This window comes from Oncorhynchus mykiss, chromosome 31, assembly GCF_013265735.2.
Source record: "Oncorhynchus mykiss isolate Arlee chromosome 31, USDA_OmykA_1.1, whole genome shotgun sequence".
NCBI lineage: Eukaryota > Metazoa > Chordata > Actinopteri > Salmoniformes > Salmonidae > Oncorhynchus > Oncorhynchus mykiss.
In genome coordinates this window covers 9574768-9592690 of record NC_050571.1, presented here as the reverse complement: position 1 = coordinate 9592690, position 17923 = coordinate 9574768, and the positions used below count along the sequence as shown (strand labels likewise).

Genomic DNA, 17923 nt, shown 5'->3' with positions numbered 1-17923 from the left:
CTAATGAGTCACACCCACTCCACAGCAGTCTAATGACAAACAGGAGCAGCTTCCGTAGCAGGTTTGTGCTGCCCACATATTCCACAGAGAGTTTTAGACGGTCATTTTACCCACAGATATGAGACTTTTTAATTAGTGTTATGGATCAACTGTTTTGTGAGGTCTTTCAATTGGAAAATGTTGTTGCTTGTTTTCTCCAGAGTAGGATAGAAAATAGCACTTGAGCCATACTATATATATACTATACTATAACACCACCTCTTCCTTCCTAATCTGACCTTTGAATCTTGGTCAGGCAACCTTTCTTAGGAGGGCATATACATGCCAGCCCTTGGGCTCAATCTCATCTCTTCTGCCACACATCAAAATGGCTGTGATCTTACGTCTGGCCTCACCTCTACCCAGTGGAACATTAAAATCAATTATATCTAGTTTCAAAGCTCTTTTGGCTAACTGGTCTTCAATTTCAATCCCTTCCACACCTGAATGTGCTGGGACCCAGCAGAATCTCACTACTACACCCAGGTCTCTCAATTCTCCATAATAACATGAATAGCTCCAATAGTAGGTCACTCCTATTTAGATTGACCGGATAAACTATTCAATACAGACAGAGAATCTGAGCACACTATAATTCTAGCAGGTTGTATGTCCTCCACCCACTGGAGGGCTAACTTCCGTTCTCTTCTTCTACACGGGTGATATAGCTGAAAATTTAGATTCTACTGCCACCATGTGGTTAAGCATAGCCAGCGGCTCATTCTGTGGAATGAATCATCCCACACTTTTTTAAATTCCATTTTCTATTTTTATTCAACTTTTATTTAACTAGCCAAGTCCGTTAAGAATAAATTCTTATTTACAATGACGACCTACCCCGGCCAAACCCTAACCTGGACGACGCTGGGCCAATTGTGCGCCGCCCTATGGGACTCCCAATCACGGCCGGTTGTGATACAGCTTCGAATCGAACCAGGGTCTGTAATGATGCCTCTAGCGCTGAGATGCAGTGCCTTAGACCCCTGTACCACTCTGGAGCACTACAGACACCCCACACTGGGGCATCATGCACCCTCAAAACCTGAGGGGGCACAAAGTACGTGAGGATGATTTGAAGGGGGTGGTCCGTAGTGGGTCTAGGCCCCCCTTCCAAAATTTGAGAAGTTTTCAAACCCCTGAAACAGCTTTTTTTATTCAGTCTAGAGCCATAATCATTATGCTTAATTCTATGGTGCTTTAAAAAAATAATAATGCTTCTCTGTAAAAATGTGGGTAAAATATTGAACGAAATTAGTCTTATTCAGTACATTTAGTTATAATTTGCTTTTCTAAAGTCTCAACCTTGCCAGCTAAGACAGTTAGAAAAGATAGCAATTCTAACTTGATTGATAGCCTGAAATGGCTTCTTGGTAGCTAGTTGAGGTTGAGAACCAATCTGGGCTAGCTAAAACCAACAAAAAATAAATAAATGTATCCCCGTTTGTGTTTACAGGACCAATTTGAGGGGGCACGTGCCCCTAGGATCCCACAGAAAGCAGAAAACTAAGCTGATAAACCTTTGCCAAGCAGTATGTAAACTAACCATCTAGTACAGGAGTCAATTCAGACAAGATTGCAGACACACAAACTTTGTACTGAAAGGATACCTAGTCAGTTGTACTACTAAATGCATTCAACTGAACTACATCTTCTGCATTTAACCCAACCCCTCTGAATCAGAGGGCTGCCTTAAATCGACATCCACGTCTTCGACGCCCGGGGAACAGTGGCTAGTGTGTATCTCAGCAACAGTCAAATGTGTTTGTAAGTCAGAACAAACAAGCCGTGCAATTTAGAATGATTTATATGGAATAAAACAAGGATCTTTGTGTACTCTTTATTTTTTTTCAAACTAATATTTTAAGTTATCAAATTTAAACATTGTGATAATCAGTGAGCCAAACGAGACTGTACAATATTTTTTGTTGTTGTTGCATAAATAGACGACGTGCATTTTAGTTAAATTTGCCAATACAAATTCATATAGGTATGCAGTCATTTCATGACCCAGGGTAATAAATACACACTGAAACATCAAGTTGGCTATACAAGATAACTTACATTCTGGACCGTATGAAAGAGAGAGGTTGTCCATAAAACAACCGTCTGCAATCCCCAGGACTAAAATGAAACGTGAAAGTGTTTGATACGAGTGTATAGGACTACTTTAAAACAATATTTTGTCCAGAACAGATGTACTTAAAATGTACCAGTTAGTGTGAAAGAATAATGACAAAACACCCAAAATAAATTAACAAAAATAACTTAAATCATATTAATAATAAATTATATCAAATTAAATTTGTAAAATATCAATCCATGCATGTCAACACATTGCAAAAGCAGATGACAAACAAGACATCTTCACAACATTCCTCCTATCACTTCACATAAACAAAGAAACTAATGCCACATCTTCCATTCAGATAAAAATACTTTGGCAAGTGAGTAAATACATCTGTTCTAGATCAAATCGAACTCAACGGACTGATGTTTTGACAAAGACACTGATGTTTTGACATGAAGTCACAAGACCAGGATGTTACAATAGCCAATTAATGTGAGGAAGTAATTGAAGTCAAGCGCTTGAGGATGGAATAAGTCGAGCGGCAGTCAAAGCAGAAGGTAGGTTAACAGTCAAAGCAGAAGGTAGGTTAACAGTCAAAGCAGAAGGTAGGTTAACAGTCAAAGTGTTGAGGCTGGTAAAACGTCATCAGGCAGGAAGGTAGGTAGGGTCAATTCCATTTCAATTCAGTCCCTTTCCAGATCAGCTGGAGCAAGTGTATATCTATATATATATTTTTTTTTTTTTACATTGAAAACTATTTAGAACAATTGGAATTTCAGTTTAGATTGAAATGGAATTGAGCCCGACCCTGGAGGTGGGCCTTTAGCGACATGTGCACCTCGTAGCGATCATTTCATCTAACTCCTTGTAGGCGATGGAGTCAGCTTCAAGGGTTAAAACACTCAGGGGGTCGTACTCTGAAGGAACACAGGAAGGTCTTGGCACAGAGGAGTCCAGTTTGTGGTAGATCATGTTCTGGAAGAAGGTGTGTCTGGGGGAGCCGTAGATGAACCCCACAGCCCTGGGACAGGTGCCTTTACAGTACCTTGGGTTGTACCTGTGGGGGAAAATGATCCAATGGCTCAGTTTGAGCTCACTGAAGCTCACTCTGAAGTCGTACAAGGCACAGTCGCTCGTAGGGAAGTCAGAACTTGGGAGGAGGTCCGGGAGGAAGGTCTTCGTGCTCGTTTTGTCTCCTGCGTTGTTCGTCGACAGATATGGAGATTCTCTCCTCAGCCGCCTCCTCTCGCTCCGGATGATCCTTTGCTCTGGTTTGAACTCCGCCAGGCTCTCTAAGGTGTCCACCTCATTGACCGACCTCGGATGACCTTGTGACCTGGTGGGCAGCCATCTTTGGTGAGCCAGCTCGCTGGTGTCGTTGAGGTACAGCAGCAAGGACGGAGACCTTAGGTGGAGCTCCACGGGGCTCCTACCGCTCCACTCCTCTCCTCCAGCCTTAGCCTCCCTGCCTCTGCCCTCCACACAGGTCAGGTTGAGCAGTAGGTGAATGTCCTTCTTGTGGGACTGGATGAGAGGGCGGAGGAAAGCTGTGATGTCCACCTTGAGGGCCACAATGAAAATAAGTTAGCATTATTGTGGTTTAACATCCTCTGATTGTAAATGCAGTGTATTCTTCATAGGTCATTTAATTGTGCTTTTAAAAAAAAAATCATCAAATATAGCCCTTTATAGTCCTTATACAATTTTCCTGAGGCAACAAAATGCTTTTTGCATTGAATTAAACCAAAAATCACCTCAACCCACTTCCTCCTGCGGTCCGTGTGGAACAGGAAGTTAACTGAGTGATGGGTGCTTGGGCAGAGAGGACACTGATTGTGGGTATCCTGCTCTTTCACATCTTGGTAACACTGGTTAGTCATGAACGTGGCCTGCTCTTGGTCGAAGGAGTACAGCAGGACAGACTTCAGGAGCTGCTCCTTGGCTCTGACACGGCCCAAATTGTAGGAGAGGTCTTGCATGAAGAACTCTGAAGGGAAACATGGGAAATGTAGGCCTATAAGAAGTCGAACCAGAGACATCTCATTCAATACTTTTTTTCTGCTTCATATACAGTCAAACTAAGCAGACCAGACACAGCTGCTAATGCATTGGTGCCTATGGGAGAGACACCCCTTAAGCAGAACGGAACTGTGACATTTAAACAAAAATAAAAAAAAATACAATGGTAAATGGCCTGAGTAGGACATCTTCATTTATTAACCATCTTTGGTAGAACTGTGACAACCTCTTTAGTAGCCTAATGAAGACTATAGGTCAGGCCTACATATGCTCGAAAAACATGGGAAGAGTAAAGGCCTAAGGTAAAACTAAGTGTCAACTTCAAGGGCCTAAAAAGATCAAATAATATACACTGCACAAAAACCTAGAACGCAACATCTAAAGTGTTGGTCCCATGTTCCCTGAGCTGAAATAAAACACATTTCCCCATTCACACAAATAGCTTATTTCTCTCAAGTTCTGTGCACAAATTTGTTTACATCCCTGTTAGTGAGCATTTCTCCTTCTCCAAGATAATCCATCCACCTGACAGGTGTGGCATATCAAAAAGAGCATGATAATTAAACAGCATGATCATTCCACAGGTGTGCCTTGTGCTGGGGACAATAAAAGGCCATTGTAAAAAAAAAAGTGCAGTTGTGTCACAACAATACCACAGATGACAGAGCGTTCAATTGGCATGCTTACTGCATAAATGTCCACCAGAGCTGTTGATAATTAAATGTTCATTTCTCTACCATAAGCCGCCTCCAACATTTTTGAGAATTTGGCAGTACGTCCAACCAGCCTCATAACTGCAGACCACGTGTAGCCATGCCAGGACCTCCACATCCGGTTCCTAAACCTGCAGGATCGTCTGAGACCAGCCACCTGGACGGCTGACAAAACTGTGGGCTCGCACAACCGAAGAATTTTTGCATAAACTGGTCACCCTGGTGACAAACTGTCAAACCCTCAGGGAAGCTCATCTGCGTGCTCGTCGTCCTCACCAGGGTCTTGACCTGACTGCAGTTCGGCATCGTATCCAACTTTGGTGGGCAAGTGCACACCTTCAACGGCCACTGGCACGCTGGAGAAGGGTGCTCTTCCCTGATGTATCCTGGTTTCAACTGTTCGACTGAGCAGTGAATCTGTAACTGCTCTCGTCGGACTTCGGTTGCATATTTTCTACAAATCTGAAAATCTTGTGAAGCCACACTATTTTCTGAAAAACTGCATTATGGGCCCTAAAAGCACTTAAGTGTCCACTGCTTCACTTTGTCTTTTGGTGAACTTAGTATGACAGCTGGTAACTTTTGGCATAGTAACTATTTCCATACTATGACCAATAAGCATTTTAGACTAATTTACATCACAACAGTATGGTTAGTATGAGTATTCGAACACAGCTCATGTCTTAAGGCTTAAAAGTCCTTTAAAACCCCTCTTCTCTCCATCTACACTGATTGAAGTGGATTTAACAAGTGACATCAATAAGGAATCATAGCTTTCACCTGATCAGTCGGTCATGGAAAGAGCAGGTGTTCCTAATGGTTTGTACACTCCGTTTTAAATTAGTGTCCCAATGTAAAATAGGCCTTAATGTTTAAAAAAAAAAAAAAATTGTTTACCCAAAACTCACCTTTGCTTTGCTCCAGGCACTCGTCCCGCGGTGTTATAAGTCGAACTGTGTTGTACAAGTGGTTGTTCCCTTCCGAACTCCTCTCATGTCTTGAAGATATCCTGTACAGTCGTTTCATGTATCGAACATATCTCGACTCGGGTCTCATTACTGGGGTGGATCGCCATGGATCTCCCTGTGCTGTCAGCGCCTTCAAAAGGGGTGACAAGATACTGCCATGTTGGTATAAAACGGAATCGCCAAACTCGTCAGCTAGATTTGACGTGGTCGGGGACGAGCCAAGTGAAAAGCCGCTGATCAAGAGTTGTAGTAAAACAGAGGTCAAGTGGAGGGGAGTCTCCATTGTAAATCAATCCGTCAACTTGATGGAGAACGTTCTCAAGTCAACCAACCTATACACGAGTCTCTCAAATTGAACAGGTGTGCGCAATCAACTCTTACGTCGAAAATGTGAAGGTCCTTGGACGGTAACGTCTGTACACAGATGTAGAAATATGAACCGTTCCGAAGGAGCAACTTCAGGTGCCCGTGCATCGTAGAAGGACTGATTTTTATAAGCTGATTACAGGTGAGCACCATCCATGTAATTAACCAAGTCATAAATACCGTAAATATTTAACTGTGGCCACAAAAAAATCTACTTCCATCAGAAGGCCAATTGTGTCAGGGTGGGTACTCTGTCTGTCCGTACCTCCTTGTGTATTGTATTTCTGTCTCCAACTCTTCCACTTGACGTTTTTATCTCAATATCAAATCATTTCTGGGTAACAATAAGTACCTTACTGTGATTGTTTTCATTTCAAATTGTAAAAAAATATATAAAAAAATATTGCTTATTTTTGTTTAGGGAATTTTCATTTAAAGAATTTCTCAGTATTAATTATTATAACCTCATTGTATGTATTTTTGTATTGTATGTACCTACCTACCTTTTTATTTAACTTGGCAAGTCAGTTAAGAACAAATTCTTATTTTCAATGACGGCCTAGGGACGTACACACACATACATACATACATACATACACACATACATACATACATATACACATACATACATACATACATACATACATACACACATACACACACACATACATACACACATACATACATACACACACATACATACATACATACATATACACACACATACATACATATACACACACATACATACATACATACATACATACATAGACACCAACATACACACCTACATACATACATACATACATACATACATACATACATACATACATACAGGAAAAGTATGTTGTTGTTTTTACTGCAGGAGGCATTTGCCAGTTCTCAGCTCAGTGCCATATGAGTTTACGGGGTAGAAAGCTGTTATAAAAGTACGTTAAAGTTTAACATTGTGCTGATTACATGTAAACGTCTTTACACTGCAAAGATTGATTTGTATTTATTTATTTAGACCCAGAGGTTTTCTGTTTTACAAGGTTGAGGTGATCCAAGTACAGCGTCTTGCAAAAGTATTCATCCCCCTTGGCGTGTTTTCCTATTTTGTTGCATTACAACCAGTAATTTAAATGTATTTTTATTTGGATTTCATGTAATGGACCTACACAAAATTGGTAAAATAGGGGGAAAAAAACGGAAAAGTGGCGCTTGTATATGTATTCATCCTCTTTGATACGAAGCCCCTAAATCAACTCCTCAGTAAGGAAAGTAGCTATTGGCTGTCCTAAAAGTCGCTAGAAATCACAAAATGACGTCATCGCAGAATTTGCATAATCGGGCCAAGTGGCTGTAATTGTGATGGACGCTGTAGGGGAGAGAGGAATAACGTCGTGGGAGAGACAAAAAGTGAGTAAAAAAAAAACAAACACCCTAAATATGTTCAGAACTACAAATGAACTTTCTTCTGTAGATTCTTTTTTTTTTTTTTTTATGTCACAATTCCAACCCTCCTCCTTTATCCGGGCTTGGGACCGGCAAAAGTGACCCAAAAGAGACACTCTTGCGGAGCTACTTAGTTTTTTAGTTTATTATTTAATTATTTTTAGTTTTTTAGTTTAGTTTTCTAAATTTGGTTTGGTTTTTAACCGTATGGTCCACTTAGGAGCCTACAACAAGTCACAGTAAAACATTAACATTTTTAACCATAACATTTTTTAAATGTTTTGTATATAATCTACATTAACAATCTAAATGGACCAAAAAGAGACAATAGAAAAAACTGTCAATGGCAACATGAGAACATTATGGTAACTAGTCTGGCCCTAATTCAGGTTAATTGTTGTTTTTTCCAGACCCCCCTCCACACACACACACACACAGTCTAGGCTGGCTCACAGAAAGAGTGGATCATCGTTAACCTTGCTGGTAAGAGGGGCGGCAGGGTAGCCTAGTGGTTAGAGCGTTGGACTAGTAACCAGCAAGTTCAAACCCCCGAGCTGACTAGGTACAAATCTATCGTTCTGCCCCTGAATACCCACTGTTCCTAGGCCAAAAGTATTGAGCACATCCGAATGATTCACTTTGCCGCCGTGCTCCAACAAATAAGTCTAAATAGTTTATATAGTCAAATACAGATTTTTCATTGTTCACCTCTTCCCAGATAGCGGGAAAATGTTAACTTATTGTTCTGAAACTCTCCGCTCACCGACTCTCCCGTCCGTCGTCTTCTATGATGATGCGTCGAGGGTCCCCCACCACCACTACCTGCTGTTTCCGGTGCCAAGCCAAAATATTTTTAATGGGAAATTAGAATATCTTTGCAGTGGGTGCCAGACCGGTGAGCGCCATATGCGCGTTCACGTTTCAGTATCATCCACTTTTCTTCTCCCAGTTTAGAGAGAGCGGATCTATTCCATATTATCGTAGTCCAGTCTAGTTTTCCACCTTGGTTTTCTTTAGCAGAATAGTTTTTGTCATTGTGCCAGTTTATAAAACACCTGTTATTGGCCTAAATGTTGTTGTAACAAAGTCATAATGCATGCTTGATGTATGACGGGTGGAGCATATTTTTTTCAGGGCATTGACTATTGGCATTATTGTTCTCCAACTTCTGTATTTACAGCTTATCATCCGGACCAGACCAACAGCGCGCAGAGGGTCTGTCTGTGTTTCTCCGTTCTTAAACCTGTTCTCATGGAAACTAAAGCGGGTCATTTGTCTCCCCTCTACAGTACCAAATCAGAGCAATAGAGGCTCCATTATATACAGAGCAACAGTCTTACTGCATGTGAGGCTTTAACTAATTCAATTTCAGCATATAGGGGGTGTTGCCACAAAGTAGCCATATTGAATGAATTGAGCTGTTCCACTGTCAACCCCACCAGGTCCCGATGAAGACAGCTCCTCATCAATTCTACTCCCCACGCTTCTCTTCTTCACGATGGCCGCCACGGACATAGACATCTTCGCTGTAAGTAGCCTAGAGATTTGCTGCGTTTCACAAAAGACGTGAATAAACAGCCTAGTGCATTATGCATCGCCTACGTTAGTGTGTCTACTGCTATATGGAGGTATTAAGTAGGAGCTGATTAGGCGCGTATGCAGCAGCTAATGTCGGGTATCATCAACACGGGGAGAGCAGTGATTTATTTCCCGTTGGCTGGATAGCATTTGGAGAACGGTAGCCTACGCTTGACGCATAATTATTTCAATCCTATTCTAGGTTACTTATACAATGTTAATTGATGCTAGGTATGCAATTGAGTAATTTTAGTCGTTGCACTCTGATATTGCTGTAAAAAAAAATCAAAATCTCGACACCTCACTGTGCTGTCACTCAGATATTAATCCAATAGCCACGCAATGCTACATTGTATCAATTCGGTCCACATATGTATCACTTTCCACTGTCAGTGAAACATTGTAACAGTTGTGGAACTTGTTTATTGTAGCCGCGCAGATATTGCATGTTTTGTGGAGGAAATAGGGTTGATACACAGTAACTACATCGCTGCAATGAAAGGAGGGAGAGTTAAAGTTTCAGTGCAACCCTAGCTAAGAGGCTAGTTAGTTTGAGTTGTTGTGAATTGAAGGTAACCTGCGGATAACCTAATAAGTAGATAATTAGCAGCCACTTGTCTCTCCATAAGGGAACTGCGCTAATCCTCAGTTCAACACTATAGGAACACACACTGAGGACGTGTGTGTCTGTCAACATATGATATCCTTTCCGTGTTTGTTCATAACGGTAGCCAACTGTCATTCTGACCTCATAGTTATTGAGTTAGTGATTCAATTAATCCCTGCAATTCAGTTTGCACCGCACAAACACACACTACGGCACATGGATGTGAAGCGATAACAGATTGTGTTTTGTTAAGGGTGATTTTTAAGGGCAGGAGACATGGATGTCCTCACCCTGTGAAATAACAGCTACACAGAAGGATCTTTGTGTGTATGTGGAGCACTGGGCCAGTGGTACAGATGACTGTTGCATTGAGCTCATCCTTGTCCTCATGTCCAGCCCTCTGTGCTGTGAATAACAACATGCGGGGCCCAGCCCTCTGTGCTGTGAATAACAACATGCTGGGCCCAGCCCTCTGTGCTGTGAATAACAACATGCTGGGCCCAGCCCTATGTGCAGTGAATAACAACATGCTGGGCCCAGCCCTCTGTGCTGTGAATAACAACATGCTGGGCCCAGCCCTCTGTGCTGTGAATAACAACATGCTGGGCCCAGCCCTCTGTGCTGTGAATAACAACATGCTGGGCCCAGCCCTCTGTGCTATGAATAACAACATGCTGGGCCCAGCCCTCTGTGCTGTGAATAACAACATGCTGGGCCCAGCCCTCTGTGCTGTGAATAACAACATGCTAAGCCCAGCCCTCTGTGCTGTGAATAACAACATGCTAAGCCCAGCCCTCTATGCTGTGAATAACAACATGCTTCTGAAGATGGCACAGGGTCTGTCTCACATTGCACCCTGTTCCCTATGTAGTGCACTACTTTTGACCAGGGCCCATAGGGTTCTGGTTAGAAGTAGTGCACCACATAGGGAACAGGGTGCCATTTGGGATGCAGATTCTGAAGACAGCCATGGTTCAGTATCTGGTTATGGGAACATGGATTACATGCTAATGTCCTGGGTTAAATATAACCTAGCATTACAGTCAGGCTTTCATCCTGGGTTAAATATAACCTAGCATTAGTCAGGCTTTCATCCTGGGTTAAATATAGCCTAGCATTACAGTCAGGCTTTCATCCTGGGTTAAATATAACCTAGCATTACAGTCAGGCTTTCATCCTGGGTTAAATATAACCTAGCATTACAGTCAGGCTTTCATCCTGGGTTAAATATAACCTATCATTACAGTCAGGCTTTCATCCTGGGTTAAATATAACCTATCATTACAGTCAGGCTTTCATCCTGGGTTAAATATAACCTAGCATTAGTCAGGCTTTCATCCTGGGTTAAATATAACCTATCATTACAGTCAGGCTTTCATCCTGGGTTAAATATAACCTATCATTACAGTCAGGCTTTCATCCTGGGTTAAATATAACCTATCATTACAGTCAGGCTTTCATCCTGGGTTAAATATAACCTAGCATTACAGTCAGGCTTTCATCCTGGGTTAAATATAGCCTAGCATTACAGTCAGGCTTTCATCCTGGGTTAAATATAGCCTAGCATTAGTCAGGCTTTCATCCTGGGTTAAATATAACCTATCATTACAGTCAGGCTTTCATCCTGGGTTAAATATAACCTAGCATTACAGTCAGGCTTTCATCCTGGGTTAAATATAACCTAGCATTAGTCAGGCTTTCATCCTGGGTTAAATATAACCTAGCATTACAGTCAGGCTTTCATCCTGGGTTAAATATAACCTAGCATTACAGTCAGGCTTTCATCCTGGGTTAAATATAACCTAGCATTACAGTCAGGCTTTCATCCTGGGTTAAATATAACCTAGCATTACAGTCAGGCTTTCATCCTGGGTTAAATATAACCTAGCATTACAGTCAGGCTTTCATCCTGGGTTAAATATAACCTAGCATTACAGTCAGGCTTTCATCCTGGGTTAAATATAGCCTAGCATTAGTCAGGCTTTCATCCTGGGTTAAATATAGCCTAGCATTACAGTCAGGCTTTCATCCTGGGTTAAATATAGCCTAGCATTACAGTCAGGCTTTCATCCTGGGTTAAATATAGCCTAGCATTAGTCAGGCTTTCATCCTGGGTTAAATATAGCCTAGCATTACAGTCAGGCTTTCATCCTGGGTTAAATATAGCCTAGCATTACAGTCAGGCTTTCATCCTGGGTTAAATATAGCCTAGCATTACAGTCAGGCTTTCATCCTGGGTTAAATATAGCCTAGCATTAGTCAGGCTTTCATCCTGGGTTAAATATAGCCTAGCATTACAGTCAGGCTTTCATCCTGGGTTAAATATAGCCTAGCATTACAGTCAGGCTTTCATCCTGGGTTAAATATAGCCTAGCATTACAGTCAGGCTTTCATCCTGGGTTAAATATAACCTAGCATTACAGTCAGGCTTTCATCCTGGGTTAAATATAACCTAGCATTACAGTCAGGCTTTCATCCTGGGTTAAATATAGCCTAGCATTAGTCAGGCTTTCATCCTGGGTTAAATATAGCCTAGCATTAGTCAGGCTTTCATCCTGGGTTAAATATAGCCTAGCATTAGGAGGTGACAGGTAGCCTAGTGGTTAGAGCGTTTCGGTTGCTGGATCGAATCCCCTGGTTGACAAGGTCAAAAATCTGTCGTTCTGCCCCTGAACAGGGCAGTTAACTCACTGTTCCCCGGTAGGCTGTCATTGTAAATAAGAATTTGTTCTTAACTGACTTGCCTAGTTAAATGAAGGTTAAATATGATTTATTTTGATGTATTTTTAATTAGTCAGGCATTCAGACACATCTAGTACTAAAAGACACATTGGAAAATAAAGTGATTCTATTGCATTAAAAGGAATGACTGTTAGTCAGAGAGACCCTTTACAGGTCAGGTATCCAGTGATTTTGTTTAGGAGGAGGTTAACATCATTTACTAAAATGCTCTTAACTGGGGAGGAGTATGTGGTCTTGAGTATAAACAATGTTTATCACTCCTCTTATTTAACCTTCATTTAACTAGGCAAGTCAGCTAAAAACAAATGATTATTTACAGAGGGCCTACACCGGCCAAACGCGGACGACACTGGGCCAATTGTGCGCCACCCTATGGGACTCCCAATCACGTCCGGATGTGATACAGCCTGTATTGGAACCAGGGACTGTAGTGACGCCTCTTGCATTGAGATGCAGTGTCTTAGACTGCTGTGCCACTCAGGAGACATTATAATATTTTAAAAGTATTGTTTTCTTATTTGTACACATTTATAACGTGATTGTCTCTCCGCAGAATGAAGAGAAGCGTAGCCTGGAGCTGGGCGGCCATGTTGGGTTTGACAGTCTTCCAGACCAGTTGGTCAGTAAATCAGTCACACAGGGATTCTGCTTCAACATCCTGTGTGTCGGTATGTTACATCTGTGTCCAGCATTACCTCAAGATCTTAACACGTCTCACTTCTCACTACAGATACAACTCCAGCCTGACTGCCAGTCTATTTCTACTGTAGCTAAAGGCAGGAACATTTCGGTACCCAGACTAAAACATCTTCAGTCGCTACATTTTTATTTTCTCACTCACTCTTTCACATCTTTTTAAAATGTTAATCCTTTTTTCATTTCTACTTTACTTTCAACTTTTTGTTTTTGTCTCTCCATCCTCAGGTGAGACAGGGATAGGGAAGTCAACGTTGATGAACACGCTGTTCAACACACTGTTTGAGGCCGAGGAGGCCAGCCACTACCAGAACGGTGTGTACCTGCGGCCCAGGACCTACGACCTGAAGGAGAGCAACGTTCAGCTCAAACTGACTGTAGTCGACACCGTGGGGTTCGGAGACCAGATCAACAAGGAGGAGAGGTGATAGTGCAGGAACAGTTGGGTGCTTCGTTAGCGAGGCGGATAGGAGGTGGTTTGGTGAACCACACTCACGTGATGAGTAACCTTGCCTGACTTCTGGTTGAGATGTTTAGCTCATGGATTTGTGTAGGTACTGTAGGGAGAGATAGCATCAGGACTGTTCAGGCCGTGGTTTAGGGGTTCAGGCCGGGGGTTACAGGTTCAGGCCAAGGCCGGAGTTAGGGGTTCAGGTCGGAGTTAGGGGTTCAGGCCTAGTTTGGGGTTAGGGTTCCGGCCAAAGTTGGGGTAGGGTTCAGGCCGGGGTTAGGGTTCAGGCCGGGGTTAGGGTTCAGGCCAGGGTTAGGGTTAGGGTTCAAGCCAAGGTTGGGGTAGGGTTCAGGCCAGGGTTGGGGTAGGGTTCAGGCCAAGGTTAGGGTTAGGGTTCAGGCCGGGGTTGGGGTAGGGTTCAGGCCAAGGTTGGGGTAGGGTTCAGGCCGGGGTTAGGGTTCAGGCCAAGGTTAGAGTTAGGGTTAGGGTTCAAGCCAAGGTTGGGGTAGGGTTCAGGCCAAGGTTGGGGTAGGGTTCAGGCCAAGGTTGGGGTAGGGTTCAGGCCAAGGTTGGGGTAGGGTTCAGGCCAAGGTTGGGGTAGGGTTCAGGCCAAGGTTGGGGTAGGGTTCAGGCCAAGGTTGGGGTAGGGTTCAGGTCAAGGTTGGGGTAGGGTTCAGGCCAAGGTTGGGGTAGGGTTCAGGCCGGGGTTGGGGTTAGGGTTCAGGCCAAGGTTGGGGTAGGGTTCAGGCCGGGGTTGGGGTTAGGGTTCAGGCCAAGGTTAGGGTTCAGGTTGGGCTCAGTCATTAAATAACACTTCAGTCAGTCGTTGAAGGTGGGAAGTTAAGACAGGCTGTAGATATAAGAAGACCTACACTGGAGATTCAGCATTCCTCCTCAGGCCCTCTCAACTAGTGGCCCTCCAGCCAACACGCATACAGTAGAAAGGATTGGCATAAATTAAGGCTTTGGGTCTTTGTGCAGCAATGAATGGGAAGGCAGGAGAAGGGAGAGGATGATTGGTAGAACTAATGCAATCTGAAAGGGAACTGGAATGGTTCAACAACAGGGGAGTGGGAAAGAGTGCATTTTTGGGATGGTATTATTGCTGCGGTTTGTAACCCAGATACTATACTATTTGTTTCTTGAATAGCAGGGGAAACTTTCTAGGATATTTATTTTCTGGTGAAAATACTTCTAAGGAGCTTTGAGAGTAAATAACGTATCTGTTCTTAAATGACTTGCCTAGTTAAAAGTTCAATAAAAATACATATGTTTTCAGGCCCTGCATCTGAATTGTTTTTTAAACACTTTTCTCGGGGATGTGATTGTTCCCAATTTAATCAGGAATTCCTGCTTTTCTGACATTCTCCATTCACCTGTAATTGAAACTGACCCTATTCCCAAAGCCCAAATCCTGGTCTCTCTGCACCCTGCAGCTTCAAACCCATAGTGGACTACATCGACACCCAGTTTGAAACTTACCTGCAGGAGGAGATGAAGATCAAACGTTCCCTGTTCGACTACCACGACACCAGGATCCATATCTGTCTCTACTTCATCGCCCCAACCGGACACTCTCTCAAATCACTGGATCTGGTCACCATGAAGAAACTGGACAGCAAGGTAACGTTTGAAATGCATTTGTTCTTGTATTAGGAGCTGCTCTTATACTTACTGCCCTGCAGGAATATACTGTTGCAGGAAATCATGTTTGGACACTGATTTGTTAGCATCTGAAGCGTTGGACATCATAAGAGTTGAACAGCACCTGGCAGCTCTCCTGAAGGATACTGACAGGTGTTCAGGCTCAGCTCCCCTGAAGGATACTGACAGGTGTTCAGGCTCAGCTCTCCTGAAGGATACTGACAGGTGTTCAGGCCCAGCTCCCCTGAATGATACTGACAGGTGTTCAGGCTCAGGCACAGCTCCCCTGAAGGATACCGACAGGTGTTCAGGCTCAGCTCCCCTGAAGGATACTGACAGGTGTTCAAGCTCAGGCACAGCTCCCCTGAAGGATACTGACAGGTGTTCAGGCTCAGGCACAGCTCCCCTGAAGGATACTGACAGGTGTTCAGGCTCAGCTCCCCTGAAGAATACTGACAGGTGTTCAGGCTCAGCTCTCCTGAAGGATACTGACAGGTGTTCAGGCACAGCTCTCCTGAAGGATACTGACAGGTGTTCAGGTTCAGGCACAGCTCCCTTGAAGGATACTGACAGGTGTTCAGGCACAGCTCCCTTGAAGGATACTGACAGGTGTTCAGGTTCAGGCACAGCTCTCCTGAAGAATACTGACAGGTGTTCAGGTTCAGGCACAGCTCTCCTGAAGGATACTGACAGGTGTTCAGGCTCAGCTCACCTGAAGGATACTGACAGGTGTTCAGGTTCAGGCACAGCTCTCCTGAAGAATACTGACAGGTGTTCAGGTTCAGGCACAGCTCTCCTGAAGGATACTGACAGGTGTTCAGGCTCAGCTCTCCTGAAGAATACTGACAGGTGTTCAGGTTCAGGCACAGCTCTCCTGAAGGATACTGACAGGTGTTCAGGCTCAGCTCACCTGAAGAATACTGACAGGTGTTCAGGCACAGCTCTCCTGAAGGATACTGACAGGTGTTCAGGCACAGCTCTCCTGAAGGATACTGACAGGTGTTCAGGCTCAGCTCACCTGAAGGATACTGACAGGTGTTCAGGTTCAGGCACAGCTCTCCTGAAGGATACTGACAGGTGTTCAGGTTCAGGCACAGCTCTCCTGAAGGATACTGACAGGTGTTCAGGTTCAGGCACAGCTCTCCTGAAGGATACTGACAGGTGTTCAGGCACAGCTCTCCTGAAGGATACTGACAGGTGTTCAGGCTCAGCTCACCTGAAGGATACTGACAGGTGTTCAGGTTCAGGCGCAACCAGTTAAATTTTTATCTCAAAGTAGAGCTGCATTGCGTCTTTGACGCTTGCGTTTGTGTCAATCCAGAGTCAATATAGAAACCATAGTAGGCCTGATGATGCACTAGCAGCTCCTCCCTGTACTCCAGGTAAACATCATCCCCATCATTGCCAAGGCAGACACCATATCTAAGAGCGAGCTGCACAAGTTCAAGATCAAGATCATGTCAGAGTTGGTGAGCAACGGTGTTCAGATACACCAGTTCCCTACTGAGGACGAGGCTGTCACCGAGATCAACTCCTCCATGAATGTGAGTCTGATTCGCACACGCACACACACACACACCCTTGTCTTCTCACAATGCAGTTGTGTATGCCAGGCATCTGTACACTGTAATCAGGTTGCTTGCGTCCCTGATTTACTGCGTCAGCTGAGGAGCCAATTGATTGAAAGAGACAACGATGTCCTCCTCTTCCTCGATGCCTAAAAAACAAAAAAACACCAGCTTATTTGTGAAACCTTGCTGTGATCTTGTGTTTTTAAACAACAGTCATTATATTATAAGGGGGTCATACATGCTCATACATGCTCATGACAGTCTTATCATGCATTATAACTGCATCATAATGCATTATTCAGTATCTGCAGGCTTTAGTAAAGTGTTACTAAATGTTTATATATTAAATTCAATCCTTTGTTCCAGGCCCATCTGCCCTTTGCTGTGGTGGGGAGTGTTGAGGAGGTTAAAGTGGGGAATAAGATGGTGAAAGCCAGACTGTACCCCTGGGGAACTGTACAGGGTAGGTAACCCTCTGATCCTGTAACCCTGGGGAACTGTACAGGGTAGGTATCTCTCTATTGATCCTGTACCCCTGGGGAACTGTACAGGGTAGGTATCTCTCTATTGATCCTGTACCCCTGGGGAACTGTACAGGGTAGGTATCGCTCTATTGATCCTGTACCCCTGGGGAACTGTACAGGGTAGGTATCTCTCTATTGATCCTGTACCCCTGGGGAACTGTACAGGGTAGGTATCTCTCTATTGATCCTGTACCCCTGGGGAACTGTACAGGGTAGGTATCTCTCTATTGATCCTGTACCCCTGGGGAACTGTACAGGGTAGGTATCTCTCTATTGATCCTGTACCCCTGGGGAACTGTACAGGGTAGGTATCTCTCTATTGATCCTGTACCCCTGGGGAACTGTACAGGGTAGGTATCTCTCTGATCCTGTACCCCTGGGGAACTGTACAGGGTAGGTAACCCTCTGATCCTGTACCCCTGGGGAACTGTACAGGGTAGGTATCTCTCTATTGATCCTGTACCCCTGGGGAACTGTACAGGGTAGGTATCTCTCTATTG

General features: G+C 43.7%; 2 protein-coding genes across 6 annotated transcripts in view; one reads left to right on the top strand and one right to left on the bottom strand.

Annotated features, from left to right (window-relative positions):
• Positions 1 to 1862: 1862 nt before the first annotated feature.
• On the bottom strand, positions 1863 to 8445 carry gdf9 (growth differentiation factor 9). 2 transcript variants are annotated; one of them, XM_036969737.1, is made up of 4 exons: positions 8374 to 8445; positions 5748 to 5937; positions 3862 to 4094; positions 1863 to 3667 (listed from the first exon to the last, which is right to left on the bottom strand). In XM_036969737.1, exons 2-4 carry the CDS (start codon positions 5893 to 5895, stop codon positions 2930 to 2932), a joined length of 1119 nt encoding a protein of 372 aa, XP_036825632.1. In that variant the 5' UTR covers positions 5896 to 5937; positions 8374 to 8445; the 3' UTR covers positions 1863 to 2929. The 2 variants fall into 2 exon arrangements, with proteins under 2 accessions (XP_036825632.1, XP_021438977.2); XM_021583302.2 differs by lacking the exon at positions 8374 to 8445 and having other exon boundaries at positions 5748 to 6238.
• Positions 6300 to 17923, top strand: part of LOC110504542 (septin-8-A) — a 26291-nt gene continuing 14667 nt past the window's right edge. Inside the window, exons 1-7 of one of the 4 annotated variants that reach the window (XM_036969733.1) lie at positions 6300 to 6315; positions 9053 to 9138; positions 13091 to 13205; positions 13462 to 13657; positions 15091 to 15307; positions 16711 to 16872; positions 17266 to 17362. In XM_036969733.1, the coding sequence (XP_036825628.1) occupies positions 9109 to 9138; positions 13091 to 13205; positions 13462 to 13657; positions 15091 to 15307; positions 16711 to 16872; positions 17266 to 17362 (817 nt within the window). In that variant the 5' untranslated portion in view covers positions 6300 to 6315; positions 9053 to 9108. Of the gene's footprint in view, positions 6316 to 8872; positions 9139 to 13090; positions 13206 to 13267; positions 13328 to 13461; positions 13658 to 15090; positions 15308 to 16710; positions 16873 to 17265; positions 17363 to 17923 lie in introns of those variants that run through there. The other 3 variants (XM_036969735.1, XM_036969734.1, XM_036969736.1) reach the window with 3 other exon arrangements.

Excerpts from the sequence above, each read along its gene's own strand:
- gdf9 (XM_021583302.2), bottom strand. The coding sequence starts at position 6,090 with ATGGAGACTCCCCTCCACTTGACCTCTGTTTTACTACAACTCTTGATC. Across the intron at positions 4,095-5,747 it reads GTGCCTGGAGCAAAGCAAAG|AGTTCTTCATGCAAGACCTC; the intron begins GTGAGTTTTGGG and ends GTTTCCCTTCAG. Across the intron at positions 3,668-3,861 it reads GCAGGAGGAAGTGGGTTGAG|GTGGACATCACAGCTTTCCT; the intron begins GTGATTTTTGGT and ends GTGGCCCTCAAG.